General features: G+C 47.1%; 1 protein-coding gene across 3 annotated transcripts; it reads right to left on the bottom strand.

Annotated features, from left to right (window-relative positions):
* Positions 1-5,741: 5,741 nt before the first annotated feature.
* On the bottom strand, positions 5,742-23,932 carry LOC144158528 (uncharacterized). 3 transcript variants are annotated; one of them, XM_077689445.1, is made up of 5 exons: positions 23,713-23,932; positions 14,900-15,000; positions 13,586-13,782; positions 8,867-8,918; positions 5,742-5,909 (listed from the first exon to the last, which is right to left on the bottom strand). In XM_077689445.1, exons 2-5 carry the CDS (start codon positions 14,995-14,997, stop codon positions 5,807-5,809), a joined length of 450 nt encoding a protein of 149 aa, XP_077545571.1. In that variant the 5' UTR covers positions 14,998-15,000; positions 23,713-23,932; the 3' UTR covers positions 5,742-5,806. The 3 variants fall into 3 exon arrangements, with proteins under 3 accessions (XP_077545571.1, XP_077545572.1, XP_077545573.1); XM_077689446.1 differs by lacking the exon at positions 23,713-23,932 and adding an exon at positions 17,159-17,275; XM_077689447.1 differs by lacking the exon at positions 23,713-23,932 and adding an exon at positions 15,123-15,247.
* Between the last annotated feature and the right edge of the window lie 455 nt (positions 23,933-24,387).

Below are 24,387 nucleotides of genomic sequence, written 5' to 3'. Positions count from 1 at the left end.
CACCTCCTACACATTTTGATTGGTAGATTAATTGATTGATTGATTGATTGATTGATTGATTGATTGATTGGTAGATTGATTGATTGATTGATTGATTGATTGATTGATTGATTGATTGATTAATTGATTGATTGATTGATTGATTGATTGATTGATTTCTAGTTGTATCCCTTTGAAATGGGGTGACGACGTGTCATCTTACCAAGAAAAACTGGTATCTATGTTTTATGTACAAGTGCTTCTCTGAGGACAGGCACAAAACACTTTTTAAAGTAAAGCCTAATACCTCTACCCCACAAGGGTTCTTTCGCGACCATTGGTGTCAACAGAAAACTCCCGCGAACAAATAAAATAATTTACTAGCACCGACAGGAATCAAACCTGGAACTAATAGTGTAACAAAGCGGGAGCTCGTTGTCTTACCGATTTAGCTACGAGCCCACGCGAAGACGGGGAACACAGGTGGTGGACTCACCAAGCACATCTACGGGTTTACCCTCTGCATTCTTGCTGAACGCCACGCGATAGCATCACGCGACCTCACGTACCGCTGTGCGCTCCGTCCATAGCACGTCTAGCGGCCCTGTGCGCACCTTGCGCGTGTGCTACGACTTACAAAAATTAAAGGAAGCTAACACCAACACATGGCATCTCACTTCTAGTGCGCCAATGTGGTAAAGCCTGTGGCCTCCAGTGTTCACGTAAAAAATCACAGCTCCTTGTCGTTCGCCCTCACGCCAAACGACACATCAAGGAACACATTCAAATACTCCTTAATGGCAAGGCCATCACTCCAAGCCCCAGCATCAAGATCCTGGGCCTACATCTCCAGGCCAACACTAAGGGTGATGTATCTTTGCAGCGCCTCAAACACAGCATCAATGAAATCATACACATGATCAGGCGAGCTGTCACCCAGACGCGAGGCCTCAAGGAATCCGATACATTTCGATTAATTCAAGATTTTGTCCTCTCTAGAATCACTTACGTCAACTCCCTGTCTTCATCTCGGCAAGGAGGACATAAAGATGCTTTATATAATGATTAGAAAGGCAGTTGAGCAGGCCATTGGTCTTCCATGAGTGAAACTTAAGCGCAAAAATTTTACAGGGACGAGAAAGGGAACGGCACAGGCGCTTACTATCAACTGAAAGTTTTATTGAAAACGAAAACACATTTATACCACCCCCAGGCCGAACAACCCAGCACGTGTGCCCTTCGCACATGCGTACGGCTGTACCAGAGAACACCCGCCCCATTCCCTTCTCGTTTCTCTTCTCCTTTCCCTCATCGTCTACCCCCTCTCCTTGAGAAGTTGCACTTCTTTATCTAAAATACTCAGCGACGGGTGACTTATAAAATCGGTACCCTTGATCCGGATATGGAAGGCTTCTGCGATTTCCCTGGTGGCACGGTCTCTGTGCTTAAAAACAACTTTCGTGTCTGTGAAGCGTGGCTGACAACCACATTTAGAACAGTGCAGCGCCAGGTGTGTGTAGGGCTTTCCTTTCAAAGAGGAATGATGCTCCCTCAGGCGTACATTAAGACAGCGGCCGGTCTGGCCGACGTACACCCGGCCACAGGACATGGGAATGCAGTATACAACCTTAGTCATGCACCGAACAAATTGGAGCCTGTGTTTTATCAAACAACCTCGTGGGGGGGAATTGCCTCGGGCATCGAGCCTGTTGCTCGATTCTAGCTCGTCTCTCAATTTTGCTTCCACAGAGAGGCTGCTTAGCACGGGGCTCCACACGGCGGTGGAAGAGCTGATAGAGGGCCATCTTCCTAACCAGAAGCTGTGAATGAGCAGACCTGTGGTGGCTCGCCGCATCCTTCACCAGGTTGTCTGGGTAGCACAGAATACCACTCCGCTTGATGTACTCCGGCACTCTTGGTGAAAACACCTTAAGATGCTCCCATTAGATAGAAATATGAACCCCTCACACAACGAGGGTCGCTGACAGGCACGGGCTGAAGCGCTCAACGCCACCCTCTGTGGGGATAGTTAAACTTTTGTTCGTAGGTTTTCAGGTTCGTTTTCGGTGGCGAAGGAACCCTCCGCTTGAATAATTCGGCGGCGTTGGCGGTGAAGCAGAAGAGATGAGAAGACGATGACGGGACGAAGAGATGAGACAAACAAAAACTGTATTTACGGTTGTTTACAAGAATTGGTTGTAGAAGGTTGATTACAGAGTTGGTTAAGCATGGCTGTCTTAGCGATCGACCCTCTGAGTTACGCCCTAGGTGCCATACTTCAGCGATCGACTCTGGGTTACGCCCTAGACGGCAAGGTTTACATGCACTGAGCACGGAGGCTTGCAGGTCTCCAGCCCGAGCTAAGTCTCAGCTAAGTCTGCCGTTCACTATCTTTGCCGGGAATATCATTCCCCGCGCCAATTGTATGCCACGCATCCCATTTAATTGATCAGGCCGACTGCTCAAATCCAACAATGGTGGAGCCAAACGTGCCCCACCAAATTCCCGCCCCTCGTATCTTCTCCTAGACGTGGCGGACACACGAAAACGTGGCAACGTCGGACAAGCAAGTTTCTCACGGCAAGAGCGGCCATCAGGTGCTCACCCAAGTCGCCTCCAAGGCTTGCACATTCTAAGCGTAACCCGGTAGCCCCGAGGCACGTAACTCCGAAGCGGCATCTTATTGCCCTAGTTGCGCACGCCCTTCCGAAGCGTCTTATCGGGAGCCGGGCTTCCCAACGTTCCATTACGCCGCTGTCCACAAAGAGAAGCGCAGGTGGCGCTTAAAAAAGTGGCCGTTCTGGTCTAGTCACTGCAAGAGTAACACATTTGGCCCCAGAGGCACGCTACGGCGCGTTGTTGCCGAGTCGTCCAGAACGGGAGCCGCGCTCCCCCCAAGAAAAACCATTTACGTCGGCGGCCATTGAGAGAAGCGGGGGCGGCAATGCGGGCAGCATCTCAGCCCCCGCATCTTATCTCCCGATCTCCTGTCCGCCGGCATGAAAAAATGTATCCGAAGCCCTACAGGGATCATGCAGTTATCTACACTGACGCCTCCAAACATCGAGGGCAGTAGTACGCAACCATCGTGGCTACCTCCAGAACCAACCTCCTTGCGTGTGCCTCACTCAATACCTTAGACATGATGGCAGCAGAAGAGGCAGCCATCGCCTAGGCTCTTACTCAGCCAGGGGTTCAGAAGGTAGTAACCGATTCCCAACAAGCCTACAGGAATTACCAGTCGAGTTGGGTGTCTTGCATGCACTGCGTGTGCTAAAAACCGACTCCCCAAACGGTTCCATTCAGCTCATCTGGACAACCGCTCATTTTTCCTGCGCTTTTGCCCCCCGTGCTATGGTGCTGCACGAGGACAGTCACCCGCTTGTCTCGTTCAGGGAGCAAGCCTTCAGAGACAGACCCTACCTTTGCCTTACCCTGACCTTTCCAAAGAAAAAAAACTACCCTACGGCCCATACAATCCGGCTCCTTCCCAGAGCCGACGCGTCTTCACTTAAAGGGACCCCGAAAAGCTTTGTGAAGGTGGCAATCAAATGCATTCAGGTGGTAGAACATATAACGGGGGATTTTTGAGCCAAGTGTGAGGCCCATACGTTGTACGGATAATTTGTAAACAATTTTTGAAGATCGCCTTTTTCAGCCGATGAGCGCGACGCCGCAGCGAGCCGACCGCGGCTGACGCAACGGCGAAGGCGCCCCTGATTCGCCCAATCGCCGGCGAAGTCGGCTGCCGGCGGCGTCACTGCCATTGGCTTCCGGCTGCTCTTCCCCCTTCCTGCGCGATCCCGAGGCAAAGGCGGGTCCGCAGCGATTGGCGCGTGCCTAGGCGCAGGAATGTAGCTAGCGCAGAACGGAAGTCGAGCGTTGCGATGTCACATGGCTATTCCCAGTGTTTCCAGCTGCTTTGGAGGGAGCAGAGAGGGAGGACGAGTCGATCGGCAAGTGGGGAGAGGTGCATTTAATTGCTTCTGGCGCAGCTAATACTGAATGTACATCAATAATTCCAGCGGCATTGCATCGATATATTGGTGCTACGCGACAATACAGGCCTTTTGTAACTTTTACAGAAGGCTTTTCTGGGTCCCTTTAATGCATCCAAACCACTACGACGCCTAATGTAAATATTGCTCAAAAGAACACTCCGCCGCATAATCATGGTGTGCGACGTTAGCCCTGAGCACCCTACTCCCTTTCCGTCGACTACACAAGAGAAATGGGAGATGCTACTGTCCAGCCCTTGTCTGTCAACCAGCTTCAGCAGGTGGACAAAGCACAGGCGGCGCGGACTGCATATGGGCTCCAGTGAAGAAAGAACCACTCCCTGGGCCGCACTATGCGCCGTTCAGAAACCTAAATAGAAGTACTTCTTCCTCTTCCTACTCGTTCTCCTCCTTCTTCTCGTCGTTTTCCACCGTCTCGGCCGCCGATCTCGTCGACTCCGTCCGCGGCGGCAGGGGCGGAGAAGTCAGATCGTCTAACATGAGGTTTGAGCTTTCTTTAATTTAAAAAAAAACGTTTCCACTCATGTGCTACACCAATACAACTCAACCAACCACCGTTCATGCATCATCATTGATTTAAACTTACCAAGAACACCTCCGTGAAGTAATAACGGGTGTGGTTATGCATTTCACTTCTCTCTGGTTTAACTATTTGTAGAGTGACGTGAGTGTATTTAAGGGAGGTCACATGGGTAATCGTTGTGGGTGCCGTTTACAGCTTTGCTTTCCAAACACATTTACAGGGTGGATTGGCACAAATTTCTTTTTCTGTTGCAAGTGGCGGCTGTCCCGCACATTATTCCCCCCTTCTTTTCCTTCACCAGCATTCTAACCTTCTTTTAGTTGCCTCGGTAGCCTTCAAATTACCCCCTCTGTTCTACCCTAAAATCCTAGGGCTTGTTGAAGCCGAATGAAGATTAGGATGCATACACACATTATAAAATAATGTGCCGTATAGTTTGTTTCTTTTCCGCAGACCATGCATACCCCATCATTGTCTGCATACTTCCCCACAACGCTCTTCGTCTTGAAGCAACCTGCTCTAGCCTCAAAAACCAAAGCACTGCCCTTGGAATTAGCGTAGGCAGTTTCCTTTATGATGTCCAATTTATCTGCCCTGTGCATCTCTAGCGACGTCTTAGCTTCCATTTGTTCTCTCCATTTATTCGTTTCTATCTGCCTTGCTTCTTTTTTGGTTACCTTGGCTGTCTTTTATTCTCCACTGTTCTTTCCGTACTTCCTCGCTGGCCTTCTAGTTTTCCTTAACCACCGCGTGTGGACGCTTTTCAAGTATAGGTACCTGAAAACCTTAGCTGCCCACTTACGTTAATTCATTGCTTTCAACCTCTCTCAAAACATACTTTACTCTGCGCTTCTCGAACTTCAAACGACGCCCAGCCATATCTCCCTGCACTGCTTCGTTAGCGGTTTTACCATGTGCTCCTAAAGCCAAACGGCTTACCGCCCTATGCTTAACTTCAAGGCATGAAAGAGCCTCTGATTTTAAGTAGAATACTTCATTCGCAAATGTGAGGCCCGGAACCATTACTCCTTTCCACATTCCTCTCAGTGCTTCATATTTGATATACCCCAACAGGGTTTTTTGCTTCAGTATAGCTTGACCTTGTTGAAGTCGGCCGAGTCGCCCGTATAGGGCAGGCTTCCTTGCTTGATTCTCCTACAGTACTCGCTGGTGTACCTGCGAAGGCCGCGAAGAAGATCTCACCACCTCGCACTCAAGACAAACCTGTATGAAAGTGTTTTATTTCATTACAAAAACCGCAAGTTCCTGTAGACGCTGCCACTGCCTAAAACTTGAACACAAACTTTCTTATGAGATGTTCCGCTACGAAGCCCAGCACCTGAAGAACTGTGGGATTGGTAACCACAGCCAAGATTTTTTCCCAGCAGCTGAAACACAAAAACAAATTTGATTATACGTCGGTTGTCAGTTTGCACCACAACGTCACACATATGCATTCAACTTGGACGAACAAACTTTTGCTACAGGGGCAGCTTTCTCTAAACTATGTTCGTCTAACGCACCTCAAGAAACACAGGATTTGTACAAGGAATATCAAGGGGCCTAAACTTGTAAAACGTTCGCAACAGACCCTAACCACCCTCTCCGGAGGCCTCTCCTACCTTAGGTCGCTTCCAAGTTGCTGACTTTTTCGTATGCAGCTGTCATAACACTCAAGTGGCGTCGTGTCCAGCTCAATATATTGCTCCCCATTATGGCAAGAATTGCTTCTATGAGTGAATGTAATGCGAAAGTACTGCGTGCCTTATACGCCAAAAACCTTTCTGCGCTGCTATTCACTCATTCATTCATACTACAGGCCAAGATGCTGACCTGTGCAGGAGGTTCAATACTTTACAAGGAAACTATAAACAGCGCATGAATACGATAGCACACTGCAAATACGTTTAAATGCTATCCGTAGTACAACAGCCACAACAAGACAACAGCAGTGTTCAAATCACAGTGGGGCAATAACGTTGTTCTCTGACAACCAGTGTTAGCAGAGAACGGATCTGAACGTTTTAATCATCATAATAATCATCACCATCATCATCAGCCTATCTACGCCCACTGCAGGGCAAAGGCCTCTCCCCATTATCCCGGTCCTGTGCTAACTTACCGAACGTTTTACGCACCTTCAACTAAAAAAAGACAAATCCCTGCAAGATACGAGAATTGAACACAGTCTCACTCAGTCACAGGGAAGTGCTATCACTGCTCTACACATCGGCCTATTTGTTTTCTGTATATACGCCACAGAAATGACTCCAGCAAGAAGGAAGCAAGCTGTAGTCCTACATCAAACAAAGCAAGCAACGGAGCGTTCGTTGCCACAAACTCCTGGCCTTAAACGTTAGATTTGTGTTTCGCAGCGTCCGTCAGCGCGTTCCTTCCCCCATAGGGTGTTCTTAGTAGCCTTTTCGCCGTATATGCATTTGGCACCCCGCTTTTCTGTGTTTGCGGGTTATTTTACTGAGTGAAATCGAGGCTTCGACGGACGCCCGTCTTGCCGGGAAGGACACTGAAGTACATAATAAAGAATACGTACGCCGACCACCAGAGAAAATAAAACAATGACGTTTATGATGTATATGAAGTGCCATGCGCGAACTGTGATGGATTATACATAGGGGATTCTGGAAATTTTGAAAGACAGTTAAAAGAGCCTTGTAATGACGTAAAGAAAGGAAAAGTGTCCACTAATGCCCTCGCGGAGCATGCACAATCGGCTAACCATGAGATGGACTGGGGCAAGGCACGTGTTTTCGCCACCGAGAAGGACTTCGCCTCTAGGCTGTATCTTGAATCCATAATGATACAGACGAACAAAAACACCCTGAACCGCACTGACTGCAATCTTCCCCCCGCTTACGCAAGGTGTTTAGGTCACGTGCTTCATACTACTTAAACTCTTAGCTTTCTGTCTCTGCTTTTAGGGTGAACAAGGCTCCAGTTCGGGGTGCCGAAACGTCACTGTTTTATTTTCTCTGGTGCTGGGCGTATTCTTTATTATGTACTTCAGTATTTTACTGTGTGTAAGAACCTTTACTGTGTGTAAGAACCTTGGGAATATTCCCAACCGTGTAACGCCCTCCGTTTGCTGAAAAATGTGTAATTGGCCGAAGTGACAGGTTTATTCTCAGTAATAGTGCAACTACGGATAAAAAAGCCCAAGGGAAGAGAAATAATGAAAAAACGAAATCCGAAATTCCGTTCCACGTGTTCTTTGTGAAATTTAGGGAAGTCACTGCTTCGCGATTAGCTGACGGTGTTTTTTTTTTCGGACTTCGGGAGGTTAAAATGTGGTAAAAAAAAATAACACAAAAGTTTCAAAAGTAACAGATTCGGTTAGTCCTTATAAAGATAGTTGCTATCTTTATTTTGCGACAACCGAGCAACCAAGGTCAATTTGCTTAAGCATAAAAGAAACCGCAGGAGCATGTGAACATGATCTCTTTCCTTACTGCGAGGGCGAATTCACTGTTAATTCACGAGACCGTCAAGGATCTTTTTCGAGTGCCACAATGCGGCTAAAAAAACAAAAGTCGCTGTATGAAAACAGTGGTTCTCGTCCTGACGCGGCTTAGTGGCAGAATATCCTTCGGAGTGACGAGTTTTCTGTCTACGTTGAAAGCGGGCCCGAAATATTCCAGCTAAAGCATCGTTGTAACGAAACGTTCTGTTGTTAGTAACAACAAAAGTATCGGTTGCACCTTCGAGATGAACTGAAGTGACAACAGATCAGAAGGAATATTAACGTTGGCGCACATAACACGCGTTTATACGTCAAAAAGGCAAACAAAACAAGAAACCTTGTCTCATACTTCCACAAAGGAGGGAACGGCTATTGGTTCGCATGGAAAGACAGACAATAATTTTATAACACAGCATCACATATATTCTTGGTAAAAGGACTGGGGATATACCTAAACCGAAATCAAAAATGTAGCTTCAAGAGTAGAAAGATGCGTGCTGGTTGTGTATGTCTTACCAATGGACTGAGATGTACCCGCCTGAACAGTACAAAACCCTCACGTGGCCAGCCAATAAAATAGTAAAACTGAAACACAGGCGCGCTCTCTCCTTAATGCGGAAACCGTGGACAGCGGTCTTGTAAGTCCTTTTTGAGTGAGCATTACGACATGATCTGCTCAACAGCACGACCGATGCATTGATGCCACACCATCGGCAAAGGTGACGAGACACAAAGCGCTCATCAGTTCGGAGAATGGTAGCACCGGGGCAACATGGGACAAGCGTTTTCACGTGCCATTCCCGGCTATTCTCATTTCAAGGGCCGATCGTTCCACCGAAAGAAAACTGGAGTGGTAGAGCATCTTACCTCATGGGCTCTTTCTTCTGAGAAGCGTCTTCTGTCCCTTTCGGTGTGTTATCTGTCCAAAACAACCAAAGCATGGTTATTCAGCGGCAACGGAAAGAATCTTGTACTGTTGAGCTGACCATATTACCTTATATTAATAATGTATGTAGCAAGAAGACGTGTGCTTTCTGATGTGTCACCGCTGGGAGACGAAGCCTTTGTAAACTTAATGTTTCAAAAGCAATATTTAGGCCATCATTTGATGATAAACAAGATATGTACGCCTTATAAATTCCTAGGGGACTTGAAGTCGCTCTGCGTGTTTCAAGGCGAAATCACAGCGATTATGAGATGGTGGTGGTGGTGTTGATTCTAGTGGTTGTGGTCGTAATTAACGGGCGTACCTATCCATAAGTGGGGTGCCGCAATTGCTCACCCCCTTCAACACCTTTTTTCTCGCTATGCGCGGAAAACCACCACGAGTCACTGAGGCTTGTGTGCTTCAAAAACTGGAGGACCAGGCGCGAAATATCTCTTCTTGTAATTTATTGGCATTTAGGAAATATGACATCGCCCAAAAAAGCATGCGCGGCTCTTCTTCGAAGTTCTTTCAACGAAGCTGACCGCTCCATCGCATGCTCTTGGAAGTTCGTCACAAAATGCCCGACATCACCTCTTAGACGCACGTTGGACACAGGTCCAAATTCGTTTTTTGAAATGACACGCCTGACGAGCCGAAAAGGCCTAACAGGTGAAGTCCCCGCATAACCAAACGGCCGGCTCAAGCGGCTTCAAATTTCATTAGCGCATTCTGATTATGGTGTTGGAGCCCAACTTTGCTAAAACTATTACGAATTACACAACGGAAAGTGAAAAAAGCGGTGAAATGATTTTGTCACATATTAATTTTTTTATCGCAGGCTATTTGAGATATTTAACTGGTTTTTGTTGATATAGGCAACTTACTCCGGTATCTCAACACTGTTCTAAAACATTTTTTCATCACACCCACCTAAAGGAACCATCACGATTTCGGTAAAACGGCGTGTTTGTACACATTTTTAAATCACTACACAGATTCTCTTGATATATCCAGTTCGTTTATGCTTGCAAATGCTGGTGACCCAGCTGCCCAAAAATACATTTCAGAATTTTGTCCTAACGTGCGGATAAAGAGGCCAGCGAGATTTTTAAATTTACATCCCTCTGCACCTGAAATTTAGTTGAATTTTCCCTCTTTAGTATAGCTCGCCATCTGTTGGTACTTTCTGCAACCCCGCGCTTCCCGCAGGAGCCCGTGTTATTTATACCCGTGAAAAAAAGTGCAGGACTGACTGAACCACTGACTGACAGACTGACTGAATGACTCATCAACGCCCATCCAAAGCAAATGGATCCAGAGACTTGAATTTTCACGTGTACATTTGCGCTGTAGGCTAGGGGCTCACAAAGGCGGCATTTTCGGAAGTTGCACTCCGAACCCAGGAAACGGGCAAAATGGTGTTTTTGTAAATTCATAATTATCTCGGTCACCCTTTCACATATCGACGTGCTTTATGCTGATATGTATAGCCTTTAAGAACACCTAAAATGGAGATGTAGGATTTCGCCCTAACCAACACTATCGAGGTGATTCCGCCTTCCGGAACAAAAGGAATGTTCCTAAAAATCTCCAATATATCGTTCGCTGATTCATTTATCCAACTGATTTTTGCTAATATATGTTACTCATTCACATGCAGAAAACCACTTTTAAGGATTTCGCCCTGCTACGGCTGTAAAAGGGTCAAATTTGATTTAGAAATGACTCGCCGGACGAGCCGAAAAGGCCTAACAGGTGATGCCAACGTCTAGCCACACCGCTGTTTCAAATTGCTTCAAATTCCATGAGCACATTGTGATTACGGTGTTGGAGCCCAAAATTGCTTAAAGTTTTAGGAATTGCACCACGGAGAAAGTGAAAAGCGGTGAAAATTTTTTCACATGTTAATTTTTTTCGCACGCTATTTTAAATATTGAACTGGTTTTTGTTGATATAGGTAACTTACTCAGGTGTGTAAACACGGTATTGAAACACTTTTTCCATTTCGCCCACCTAATAGGGACAATCATGATTTCGGTAAGGCGGTGTGTTTGTACACATTGCTGAATAACTGCACAGGCCGTTGATATATCCAATTCGGTTTTGCTTGCAAATGCTTCCCGTCCGGTTTCCAAAAAAGGGATTTCTTAATTTTGTCCTGATATGCGGATAAAAAGTTCAGTGAGATTTTTAAATTTACATCCCTCTGGACGCAAAATTAAGTTGAATTTTCCCGCTATAGCATAGCGCTCGCAATCTGTTGGCACTTTCTGCAACTCCGCACCTCCCGAAGGAGCCCATAGCACTTGTAAAACTGTGACCGATGAGCATCGTTCCTACCTGCTTTGATAACACTTCGTTTGGGTAAGAATACCATTCCTCACCTAGTCCGCCTCCATCGTATGTTCCCAACGCAATCTCCTGCACAATGCAAGTTCTCTTTACAACCCGGCACTCTCCCTCATATCATATTGGAGTGCAAGCAACCCCCCCTCCTTCATCCCCCCTTTCCCACACCTGGGCTGTGGGAAAACCTGGTGACTAACAGCGATCTGAATATCCAGACATTATTGGCTTCCAGAGCGAAGGCTGCCCGCTCATCACATAGCCTCTGGGAATAGAAAACCACTCCCACTTCATCGGTTCACTAAAACGCTTTTCAGTCATTCACTCACTTGAGCGCACCATCTTGGTGCACTTTCTTTAGCCAGAGTTGCAGTAAAACTCGAGTTCCAGACGTTTCCCATTACCACGACACGCCTCCGGTTGGAGTCCGTGTATTCACCACCGGCAGGAGTTCCTACTTGTGTGCCACTTCACGATGAACTAATCAATTATGATGATGATGATGAATAAATCTTTATTTGTCAAGCTGGTGCAACTGTTAGGGCACCCGCCCGGTGGGGGGGCTTCCCTATTCCGGGATACCCTGAGCTCGGCTGGCGGTCCAGGCCCTCTTCACCAGTTCACACTGGATCCCAAGGTCCGGGCTGATCAGGCGATTCGCCCACTAACAACTAACATATAACTGAGTATGTGTTATACTCATTAGTGTCATTAGTCTAATGGCCCACCCGGCATCGTCGGCTACTACCGCTGGTGAAAGATAAATAAAGCATTGAATTGAGTCGAATTAAAATATTCCTGACAAGTATCCACGGCAATGTTCACGACATGCTCAGTGGCCGCAATTCACGCGGCAGCTTTCCCACAGAGCCACTGCTCCTCGGCGTACGCCTGTCCTACGCACGTGCCATCACGTTCACCTGCAACGGGGCACGCATGAGGCTAATTCCTGCTCTGGTGCTGGGCAAGCGCGGTGTTTAGCACTCTTAGCTGCTACTCTGGCGACCCGGGATCGTCACTGAGCTCCTGCTATGGAGCACCCTATAAGTGATTCTCTGGTGGCGTGTTGATTTAGAAATATGATGTGGACGACCTTGTGACGCCGTAATGCACTACTACTGTTCGGTTTCATGACTCATGGAGGGTCTGCTGCACACTCGCTTGCGAGGGGAGATGGCGAGTAAGGAGCGTGAGCGCGAGTGAGTGAGAGTAGTGACGGCGACCGGTGAGCGCCAGCGCGAGGGGTTGTGAGTGGTGGAGCGGGCGTAGTGAGCGTGAGGGCGAGTGGTGAGCATGTGTAAGTGCATGAGGAAAAACATTTTTCTGCGACAGTGCGAGTGAGTGCCGAGGTATGCTCCAGACAGTGTGTGGGGAGACGCGCGCTGGGAGCGGCCGGCCTGCATGCCTACAGGTCTGCCTACGGATGTGTTAGGCTTTACACTGCGGCGGCTATTCGATTTCACGGTGCACATGACGATTTTTAATGCAATTCGCCACCGCATCATTCTCGTGTGTGCTGCCTTGTTTTGGACTTGAGTCCCATTTCGTGCAGCGCTAACAAGCTCTCACTCGAGCTGCCTTCGCCACTTCGCGGCCGTGGCCGCCGCCTCCGCCGCGACCGTGCGGCTCGCTCGTGTCCCCGGCGCGTTTTCGCGTCCAGTGTAATAAAAAGCAATAAAAACGGAGTGCCTGGAATCGCTGTAGAACCCTAGAGCAAAACCCCCGCCTCCGATGTGAGTGGCGAGCCGACGAGAAACGCCGGCATAGCGGGAGTGGCCAGCACAAGCTGACGCGCTTGAGTGTTGTTTATTTACTAACCTTCCAGGGAATGTCCATTGCGCGAGACCCTCCGCTGATTGCTCGGTTGCGTTTGGCACACTTTAAAATTGACTTAAAATATGTTCTAGGCTGCATTTGCCGCTGATATTTTAGTGATGATGCATTGGTGTTCACACCAATCTATTTCCGAAGTTATATCGCCTTCAAAATTGTGTCACTACTCATTTAACCACTTTTCGAAAGCGATCCATAGAGAAAGAAATACTAATTTTTTTATTTCTCTATGAGCGATCTTTCTGAGATCACTAAGAGCCTCAACAAAAACTACGTAGTCACGGCTACTTGTATACACGGGGGAAATGGCTATCTCCTCACAAGCACCCATTATTTTTTCTGTACAAGTGTGAAGTTTTTTCGTAGGCGATAGCGCGCTCTTGTGCAGATCCTCCTTTCCCACAAAGAAGTATCTGTTGTTTCATTAAGGATCTTCACCCACAATGTTTCCAAATAATCACGAAAGTTCTTGCCCTCACCACCGAAGACGTCCATGAGTTTTCGAGCCGTTACCACCGGCACGCCTTGACCGGTCAGGTCCTCTATCTGTAGGTGCTTGAAATGCCGGGTGTTCTTCACCCCGAGTCTTTGCAGCGCTTCAATGACGTCTTCGAACTCGTCCCGGCTGTACTCAGCATCAGCCCGAAGAACTTTTAGTATGTCCGTCCTAAGCTTCCTGCAGCCCACAAAAACAAATGGCTTCCCAGTGCATATTAAGGAGCCATTTATTATTCTTGTAGAAAAGCTACCAGCAATTATTTAAAGCCTTCTAAGCTGAGTTCTTGCAGGAAAACGTCTTCCTGCACAGCGAATATTTAAACCAAAGAAACCACATGACACAACGCTGTTAATTGACATAATCTCATGAAATTACTTTATAAGCAGGGAAGAACTGTGCCGCCTATTGATGTACGCAGTTACTTGCAGCAGGATGGGAAATTTTTCCACTTGGCATCGTCTCATTAGTAAACCCTGCCGCCTGTGTGCCCAGTAAATTTCATTCTCATCGAATACCTGAAGCGCTAAATAGGCGACAGGCTGTCAAGAACTGTACATGAAAGATACCACAAGCAGCCAAGATAGAAATCCGCTCCCATGTACGTAATTAGTCACAGTTATTTTTTTTCCTTTCAAAGAACACAAACAAACACCAAATCGGCAATTCGGAACTTCTAAATAAACACTGAACGTCTTTGAGCATAGCTGACGAGTTGAAAAAAAGAATTTTTTTAGCTTCACAAGTCTACAAGAGGCATCTAGAAGTGCTGGCACTGCTTTTTATGCACCCTTAAACTTGGCGTCGAAAAAACAACACTGCAACGTGCAGCGCACCCACGGTATTAAACAGAGGTGGGCAGTTCAAGCGGCACTTGTCTTAATCGTAGCCTAGCACAAACTTCCCTTCCGTTGCGTAGATAAAATGCTTTTCCTGGGTTCTTTTTTGTTTATTTCCCCTCAAAAAGGCGCCCTAGTTTGCGCGCTTTGGCAGCACAACCAAATACCTTACGCTCGCCCAGCCTCTGCCTCACAGGGTAATAGCTAAAATAAGCCATTTTTCGCCTCCGCGAACTTTTACAATTTTTGCTGCTTTTTCAGTAAAGATTACTTGTTAATATCTGCAAAGAATAAAACTCACACCTTGCTTTTTTGGCTGCCATGCTATGAGACTGCAATAATTTCCCGAAGCTTTACAAATGTCCAATGAAACGAAAAATAGCTTCTCACAAGGCAAAGCGTTTTGTGCAAGGGCAGGCTAAACGCGAAGTCAGCATTGTATGGCCCCTGTGTCTCACCGTTCCTGAGTATCCAACACTTCTTGGTTGTCCTCAAGCAGAGATTCATGTTCCAAGCCCCAGCCATTATGGGGAAGATGCACGAACTTCTGAGTCATTTCCTGCGGATAAAAATTGCAATGATATGAGGTTATTCGCTTCACGGTGTTAAAGATTTGACGGCGAACTTAACTTTAAATTTTACAGCGGCGATGACGAAGTTGCAGCCATCAAAACAACCCACCTTAAATTGGCGTAGAGGAACCGTCACAAGCTAGAAGAGTACCGAGACAAATGGGCAAAGCAAAAAACACACGCCGCAGCCGCAGCAGGTCTCGAGCCCAAATGCCAAAGCGGAAAAAGGTCATCGAAGATTCATAATAAAGGCAGCACTCATTCTATTGTCAGCTTCCGTGCAAATGTGGTAAGCGTCGGTAATTTATCTTTTTGAGCGCTCTTTATTAGCTGATAGTACGTAGACATTTTCGAAGCAAGTAGTACATTTTTATTTTTACGGTGCGCCGCGACCTTTCCCTCGGCTTGTGCAATTCTTTGCATGCCTTGCAGTGTTCTCTTAATCTGCCTCTTTTGCATCTGCCCGTTTGCCCAATGTATGTTCGCCTTCCACTCTCACCCCCATCTTATGTTATCGCCTGTATTTTGTGTGAATAAACCAGTTGATAATTTGCCCGTGTCTTGCGAATGCCTTGTGGAGACTGTCAGTGCACTCCAACATGAACCATCACCAACCTGCCCCTATCTTACAGCTGCAGGCGCCTATACCCATGGTAATTGAGTCCAGAATAAAAATCGGTAAACATCGCGCTGGGAGAACTGGAAGAAGGGTCCCCCAAATTAAGAGACGAGCACGGTACCCTTGAACCACTACACCTCTATAATTCCAGATGACTAAAAGGGAACCTGGGGGAACGGTTCTGGTTTTCAACCTAAAAAAACGGGCGTGACAGGTATGTACTGACTACCACAAGGTAAATATAAACATGACAATTACATAAATAGCGATAGGGTAAGTAGCAAAGCACGTTTCCGCTAATATTGTGCAATGGCGAGTGGGCAAGCCTCATAGCCATAGTAACCGAAATAGGAAGAAAACGTCGTAAAGGCAGGACGGTGAAGATATTGAGAAAATACATGCGCACCAATTGACACGTGGGCCACTATAGTCACCACGTAATTTCGGTGCATAGAGTGAACGTACTGCGTCCCATGCGACATTTGTTCTACAAATTTCATCTCTGCGCTGTATGCGGCGATGGACTATAAACCGGCTATATAAACGGCACCTATGAAACATGGCAGCGCGCGCAATATCAGCATATCAACTCCACGCTCCAACAGCAATGTTTTCCCATTCACCACATAATAAAGAACACTTAGGTGTCCCATAACTTTGGACTTAATCGATTACCTTTATTTTATCCGTTGAATTATCCCACCTGATCAGAAGGTATGCCGTCCAACTGCCGGATTCATAAGACGCTCCTGTGACGTAGGTCCCCCACCCCACTATCTGCCTACAAGTTCAATAGCCAGGAACGCCGTCTCCTATCCAAACTGTGCAGCCAATGCGCGACCACCAATACTCCGGCATCTGTATGGGCTCGTCTCCTCCTCTGGCTACCGCAAGGCTGTCAGTAAGAGGCAATCCAGCAAGGCTTGCTTAAAATGCAGGAAGCTCCCTCTAACGAGTAAAACTTGAATGTGGCGAAGCTGTATGCGCAGCCTTCACGACAATCGAGAATATTTAAGTCCACGATTACTTCCTTGCCACCTTTGCCCTATTATTCTTGCTATAAGTGTGAGCTTCCTTCATTTTTTTGGAACTGATAATCATTGGAAATCACCTTGGAGGGGCGTATGCTGTGACGTGCCTTTCTCGTTCCGAGCAAGTGTTGCCACGATTACACAAACACTGGAAGTTGTTTTTTTGGCCGCTCTTTGCCAACCTTCCCACGTGGATATACTTGGCTTGACGAACATGCGCCGGGAACGCTGGACGGTCGTGGCGAGACACGTACAGACGAGCGCTCGGCATTTGTTAAGTGCCGAGCGATCGCTGCGAGGCCCGCGCCCACGTGCACGCGCTCGGCATTTTTTGGTATTTTTAAGTGCGGACACAAAAAATTGCGATTTGCTGAACAGCTTCGCTGTTAAAAGGCAATGAGCGAACCTCTGCCAAATGAACGGCCCCATTGCATGAAGCACTCCTCTTTCCCCGCTGCTTCCTCCCTTTGCCTTTCTGTATCCAAAAGACGTTACCTGCCGCGGTGGCTCAGTGGCTTAGGAGTTGCGCTGCTACGCCAGAGGACGCAGGTTTGATCCCGACCGCGGTAGCTGCTTTTCCGAAGGAGGCGAAGAGCGAAAGCGCCCATGTGTCGAGATCCCCAGGTGGTCGAACTTAGTCCGGAGACCTTCTCTGTGGCTCCCCTCATTTCCCAGGTTGTAGCTGCGGCGCGATACACCCCACAATAAACCAACCCAAGACACGTTTAACGTCGCTTCGCCTACTTGCACATCAATCAACTATCGCCATTGAACCCCTCACTTCCAACTCCAGCGACATTGCCAACCCCTGCCATGCACCAACATCACTCTCTATATGAAAAGGAAAGTGACAGGGCGGCTGCAGCTTGCAAAATGCGCCCATTTTTCTATTTCCCTGCTTCTATCTCTTTCTCTTCTTCAGCAATTGCCTCCCCCCGCTCACCGGGTAGTTAGGGTGTTGAACCATGCAACTACGAGCCCGTTTTTCTGTAACTCTCCCTTCCTGCAAAATCGCTAATAGTAATAATCTGTTTTAGATTAATCTATAGAATATTTTGCTCCATTGAGGCAACAAAACCTTAGCAGCAGCTCATAACCTATCCCGTGTACAAGAACTACCGCCACCGAAGTCAGTGGCGCCTTTCATGGCCAGCGGACGCCAGTAGCAACGGCGACCTAGCAGCGGCACTAGAGCGTCAGTTTCCGAGGGCCACACCTACGTCTCGGCTCAGACTATAGCCGCTGTTTGGGAAGAGCAGGCGGCGGGAGATGCCAGTAAAAGAACAATATGCGCTGAGCATGTGCGAGGTATGGTGAAAGAACGCTGTATTAAGATGGCGTTTACGGTGTCAAAACCAGGGGTCGGCACGGTCTCACCAAATGATTTCTTTCGTCGATGGTATGTCCGTTGTCTTCGAAGACGTGCATGACGCAACAAGATTCAGTTTACAGCGACCAGTCTGCAAAGCACCTGGTTGCAAGATTGGCCGTCCGATCTAATCGCAGTTATGGATTGATTGCAAATTCTGTTGTGATTCTAGGTCGTACCAGTTGGCTGTGATTGATTCGAAGCGTAGAATTCCTTGTCGAGTAACCCCCTAATACTGACCGCTGCTGCATTTGCTCGAAGGTGAGTAAGTGTAGAACTTAACACATTTACTTGTACAACCCAGTAAATGGAGATAATTGGTCGAAAAAATAACAAAAGCTGAAAATACAAAAATGAAAAAAAAACGAACAATTTTAACTTGATAAAATGAAATAGCGAAAATAATATGCATAATATACACTTCCTTCGCAGAACAAATGCAAAACAAATGACAGACCCCTTCTTTACAAAAAGATGGGTAAAACGCGAACCTTTTTCCCATGAAACTTGAGTAAAATTCAAAATCCAAAATCCAGACAGCTTGGCCGCGTCGCAATAGCGCAATCGGGCAGATGCCGGTTTCATAACACGAAAGACCCAGGTTCGATTCCGACCAAGGGAAGTGTTTTAAAGACGATAGTCTTTCTTGGGCTACTTAAACCCAGAAATTTTGGTCTGTCTGTCTGTCTGTGACTCGATTCAGCCACCCGGCCAAAGTAAAATGGATATTGCGCAATAGTCTTATATACTCACAGCCAAACGTAAACGTCTAAGCCCGGTTTATATGTTCATACTTGTCAACTTTGTTGAACATGAACAAGACATTACGCAAATAAAATATAAGACAAGAAATTGTACACGATGGATAATTACAGTGTTCCTTTATTAAAAAATTCATGGATGCTTGGTTTTTCGATAGCAAATGATATTCTACATCAACTGCAGAAAAACGTCGCCTGCTGTTGCCCGCGCCACCTCCTGGCGGCATATGAAAAATCACGCGGCAACAGCAACGAAAGGTTCCACAAGGTAGGTTCCACGTTCTGCTTGGAACGCACGTGGAGCACGGCCACGCGGTTCTATTGTAGTCGGCCGCCTCGATTCACGCGCGTCTGCGCCGTACTGCAGCGCTGGCATCGAGGAGCTCGGTCTGTAGCAGAGGAAGGCGGTAAATTCAAATCGCCTTGAGCAAACCTTTAGTGTGTTTACCTTGAGATGAGCGCGACGGTGCACGAACAGCATGAGAGGTGAGCGGGAAACCAAAGGGGTGCATTTCCTTGGCAAACGTCTACAAAGACTATCGTCTTTCGACATTTTCAATCAAAGCACCAGATACGCGGCCATTTTTTCCTTGAGGCACTCTATGTGCCTTTGTGAAAACCAATTGCATCTTTTCTGCACTGCGTTTTGGGAGTATAAATTTGGATTTTGGACATTGACTTTGAACTTTGAAGACATTGTCTTTCGAACAGAGCTTCGCGTTTCCACTTCACCCACTATCATCACCATCCTCAAAGAAAGGCGGCTTTTCTGCAGTGCGTTCTGAGGCTACTTCGCCATCAGATAGGCATAGAAATCTTCACTCCAGTAAAAAAAAAGTTCCGAAAAACAAACCGAAATGCCAATACGAAATCCTTAAAACAGACCAACTCTGCAACGCACTGCATTCTCACAATGAAGCATAATTGGCTACCTTTACACATTTATTCGTTTTAATACATAAATGGATATAGATCGTCGAACAGAATTTCGGGAGCCCAAAAAATGCCGGAAATAGAACAATTCACAAATATATAATTACGAAATAATCAAATAAAAATGTTTCCCTTCCACACCGCCGTCATAAAACAAAGGCTCAAAATCGTGCACCCCTCCGTCGAACGACGGCAATGGTTGAACGCGAAGCTTTCTACTGATGGATCCTTTGGTTTGCCAATCCCACACTGCGAGTATGGGCTACTCCGGAAGTAGCCACCACTTTTCTAGAATACCTACAGCAACTATCGAGTGTGCACTCTGTAGGCCTAACGTTTGCGTTTGGGGTATACGGCGCGAATCGGTACCTGCTACTGCGCGTTCGCTTCGACCATTTCGAAATGGAGCAATCGGGAGGATGCTGGCTTCGGAACACGAGGGACCCTGGTTCGATTCTGACCACGGGAAGCGGTTTTTTTTCCCTTTGACTTCACACACGATCAGTCATCATTATCGTTCGAGAAAGTTGGCTTTTCTGCAGGGTGAATTGGCGCGCGACGGCATCAGTGGGGAGGCTAAAGCTTCGCTTTAAAATAGAAAAGCCCCGGAAAAACTCACCAAATGCGAAGTAAAAATTGTGAAAACCGACCAACCGCACAACGTCCTGCAATGAGCACAAAAACCGAATATGCATGCCTGTTGAACTTTCCACCCGTAATCGTTATGATGACGTAAATGATGATGATTGGCTGAAGGAAATAAAAAAAATTATAAAATGATCTCACAACTTCACAATATCTGTCCGGTACACCGCCCATGCAAAAAAAACGCACAAACATACAATACTAGGGTGGAATGACTTACCCTTTGTATAAGTGGCTTGTTGTTTGTATTGTTTGTATTTTCCCATTTATCTTTTTGTGCCACCTTGCTTGGGCCTAATGATGGTCTACAGTATGTAAGATCTTTTTGTGCCACCTTGCTTGGGCCTAATGATGGTCTACAGTATGTAAGATCTTTTTGTGCCACCTTGCTTGGGCCTAATGATGGTCTACAGTATGTAAGAAATTAAAAAAATATTAAGAATATAAGGACCCAAAAACGCGAAGTAAACAGTATTCTTGAGACAGTACCAGCCATGCACAACATCTCCCACCTAGTCTCTCAATTGCTATTATATAGTGTAAAAAAACTACTAAACAGTAAAAAAATCAAACTATTATTATACTCACGTCCAAATGTGGCCGAACAAAACCCCATGATGTAGACGAGCGACATGCCAATGTTACGCATCAGTGAGAAATTATCTGCATTTCAGCGCATCCTCCTTGTCCTCAGCCTCCAGTGAGTTATTCGCCTTCCCCTTAATTGTGTTAGATGGGGCGAGTAACGAAGTAGGGAAATTCGGGGCAAAGAATGGACTCGAGCAGTGGACGACAGGAGTATAGAGGCTAGAAGGTTGAAAACCTTCTAGCCTCTATAACGGGAGGGCTCGGAGGCCAATAGGGTGGTGATGATGATAATGATGATGATGGTGGTGGTGGTGATTATGATGAAGAAGAAGAAGGGGGTTGTGGTAATGGTGGCGGTGATTATGGTTCTGTGTGGCAAGCGACATCACTTTGCTTCCTTGTTTGTGGAAACCAAAATAAAACTATCAATATTTTATGTAGCTCGGCTCAGGCGCGCCCAATAAGGTAGAAACGCAATACCCGGGCATGCAGGTAATGTTTAACGTTGCGCGAAAGAAACTGTCCATTTTTGGAGGCGCAAACCCCGCGCATTAATTGTGGCGCTTAACGCACCCAGGCTACACGTAGGCTATGAGGGGTACCGTAGTAGATCTTGTCTCCGGATTTATTTTAATAACCCGCGGGAGACCTGTACATCCACCGAAATCTCAACACACGGGCGTCTTCGCTTTTCGCCTGCATCCGGAAAGCAGCCGCCGTGGCCAGTACCGAACTAGCATTGTCGGGGTCAGCAGCACAACGCCTTAGCCACTGAACAACCGTGGCGCATACAAGTCCCGTGCACGATTTTCGCATGACATCATTCCACATCTGACAGACACGGACTGAAACGCGCCATGTATTCGTGTGTTTGGCAACAATAAAAACTGGCACTGACCAAGAATGTTTATAAAATAAAAAAGACGTTTCGGCTTCCGTACAGGTGCTTTTTTTCACAAGATTGAGAGGAAGGCACCCGTTCGGGTGCCGAAACGTCTTTTTTGGATTTTATAAACATTCTTGGTCGGCGCAAGTTTTTATTGTTGTCATGCGTTTTCCCGACGAGGCGGGTTTCCGTCCAACCCTCGATGTATTCGCGTGCTTGATCTTTCAGTAAAGCAGACCACAGAATCTTGCTGAGTGACTGCGGAAATTTATTTACCAACGCCAACACCATCGGCCAATTTACAATTTACAAACACCTACGTATGCGCCGTGTATAATAGAAAATTGGAATCACAATTACACATTCATGAAACTTTCGTAAGACTAGCACGCAGGCGTGCTTAACATGTCACCTTGGTATGATTAAGAAAAAAATACCTCCAAAGAACCGGCCGACAATGTAAAAGGGCGGAGTCGGAACATGTGCTTAGCGGTGCATCGGCTGTCCAGAATTATGGCTTTACCGCACTGTTCCACCGAAACAGAAATAGCGGCGGCGTAAATAGAGTGTAAAAATGTCTTCTTCCGCACAATGAAAACCATCGTTGGTGCATTGTTCCCACCTAGTTCATTTCCGCAGTCGAAGTGGTGGAGTGACTCCAGCGTAATTCCAGCGTGATGTACAGTCGGTAAAACGTTTGTTTATAACACGGCTTCTTGTACTTCCGGCCTTCTGCGAGGTTGGTGTGATATAATTTAGAGAAAATTAGTCCCCATCCTGAAATAGACAGTGACCAATTGCGTCCCCAATGTGTTTTTGATGATGATCCGCTTGCACTTACTAGATATCCCTACTTGCAGTAGAAATCAGTGATAGGGAAACGTTTTCCGACTGTACGTAATCAGCCAAAGACATCCAACAAGCCCAACTAACAATATTTTGGAACCAGAGACGGCTGGGCGAGTTGGAAAGAGTTCATTTCGTAAAATTTCACTGCGGAAAGGAACAAATACAAGAGGTGACACAGATGACACCATCTGCGTTCGTCTGCGTCCTCTCTGGTAATCGTCCCTTTCAGGAGTTACATTGTACGAAACATCCTATTCTTTCCATAATGAGTGGCAAAATTATTCCGAATATTTCATTGCAAAGTGCTTACCAAAGGATCAGAACGGGAACTTGCTTAGCGCAGTCATTGTGAATCTGTCTACAAGCATTTTGTTTTGAGAGGTTCCCAGCCTTACAGTCTGCCCCGTTTGAGCGCACGCTTTTTTGTCAAGCGCTCGCTTTATAACCCCCCCCCCCCAAAAAAAAAAAAAAAAAAAAAAACATCAGAAATGGGTTTGAGGGCTCCGTACGACCATGCCTCAGTGAAGCGTGGCAATAAAGGGGTAACCACATGCAGCGATGGCGACTGGTGACGCGAAAAGCGTAACTCAATGAGAACAGCAAACAGGCAGGGTTGTTAACAGCGACGAGCGAAAAAAAAATTATTACACTTCCAGCAATGCCCTCCGTCGCTGCCAATCTCCGCTGCCGCGGCGATCGGCAGCGACGGAGGGCATTGGTGGAAGTGTATTAATTTTTTTTTTTTTCACAGCCCGTCGCTGTCGCCGCCCTTGGCGGCCAGGGTAAAGACTTTTTCGCTCGTCGCTGTCGCCCGCGCAACCTGATTTGCTGTAGCCGTTGAGTTACGTTTTTCGATTCGCTCGTCGCCGTCTCTGCATGTGGTTACCTCTTAATGAACACGCGTAGGCGTCAAGGACAATCACGCGCTACTGTTTGAGCTGCCTTAGCGGAACCCAACCCTAACACGGACGGATTCCTAAAGAAAGCGGGAACGGGAAGCGGTGTGGCGGAAACTCACCGAAACTGCCTGAGGCCGCACCCTGGGCGCTCACGCTACGCGGGCATCGCGTCTTCCTGCGGGGCTGGCGCGTCGAATCGTCTCACCCTCGTAAACACAAACTTGCTCGTGCACCAACAAAAGGCCGCACTCGTCCGCTATGCAACGGCTTCCACGACTGACTCACGCGACGCCGCTGATACGTTACGCAAGGCCCCGCAGACCCCTCCCTGTCTTTCCGGTTCTCTGAGCGAGTGCCTGACCGACGGCTCCCCTCCTCTAGCTCCGCATCCTCCTCCGCACTTTCTCCTTCCGTGCGGCGGACACCCTCGTCACTTGCGGCAAGCATCGGAGCGGCCACGTCGCCCGAACCACGACTCCATGCCTGCTGACAACACCGGTGTTTTTCGTCAAGACATCTCATTTTTTAGTTGGAAATTTTTAAATTCAAATTTTGTGCTGTTTTCTGCTACACATTTCGACCGCTTCGAGATGTTTAAAGTGCGCCGAATCTCGACAACAGTCATTGACGGGCGTTTTGATTGATTGTAGGGTTTAACACGCCGACGCAACGCAGGCGATGAGGCGCGCCGTAGTGGAGGGCTCCGGATTAACTTTGACCACCTGGGGATCTTTAACGTGCGCCGAAATCTTGTAAAAACGGCCGTTTTTGCCTTTCGCCTCCATCAGAAAAGC

The sequence above is a fragment of the Haemaphysalis longicornis genome, unplaced genomic scaffold (assembly GCF_048455015.1).
Source record: "Haemaphysalis longicornis isolate Haplotype H1 unplaced genomic scaffold, Haemaphysalis longicornis Haplotype H1 scaffold_10, whole genome shotgun sequence".
Classification (NCBI taxonomy): domain Eukaryota; kingdom Metazoa; phylum Arthropoda; class Arachnida; order Ixodida; family Ixodidae; genus Haemaphysalis; species Haemaphysalis longicornis.
This window is presented reverse-complemented; position numbering and strand designations above follow the sequence as displayed.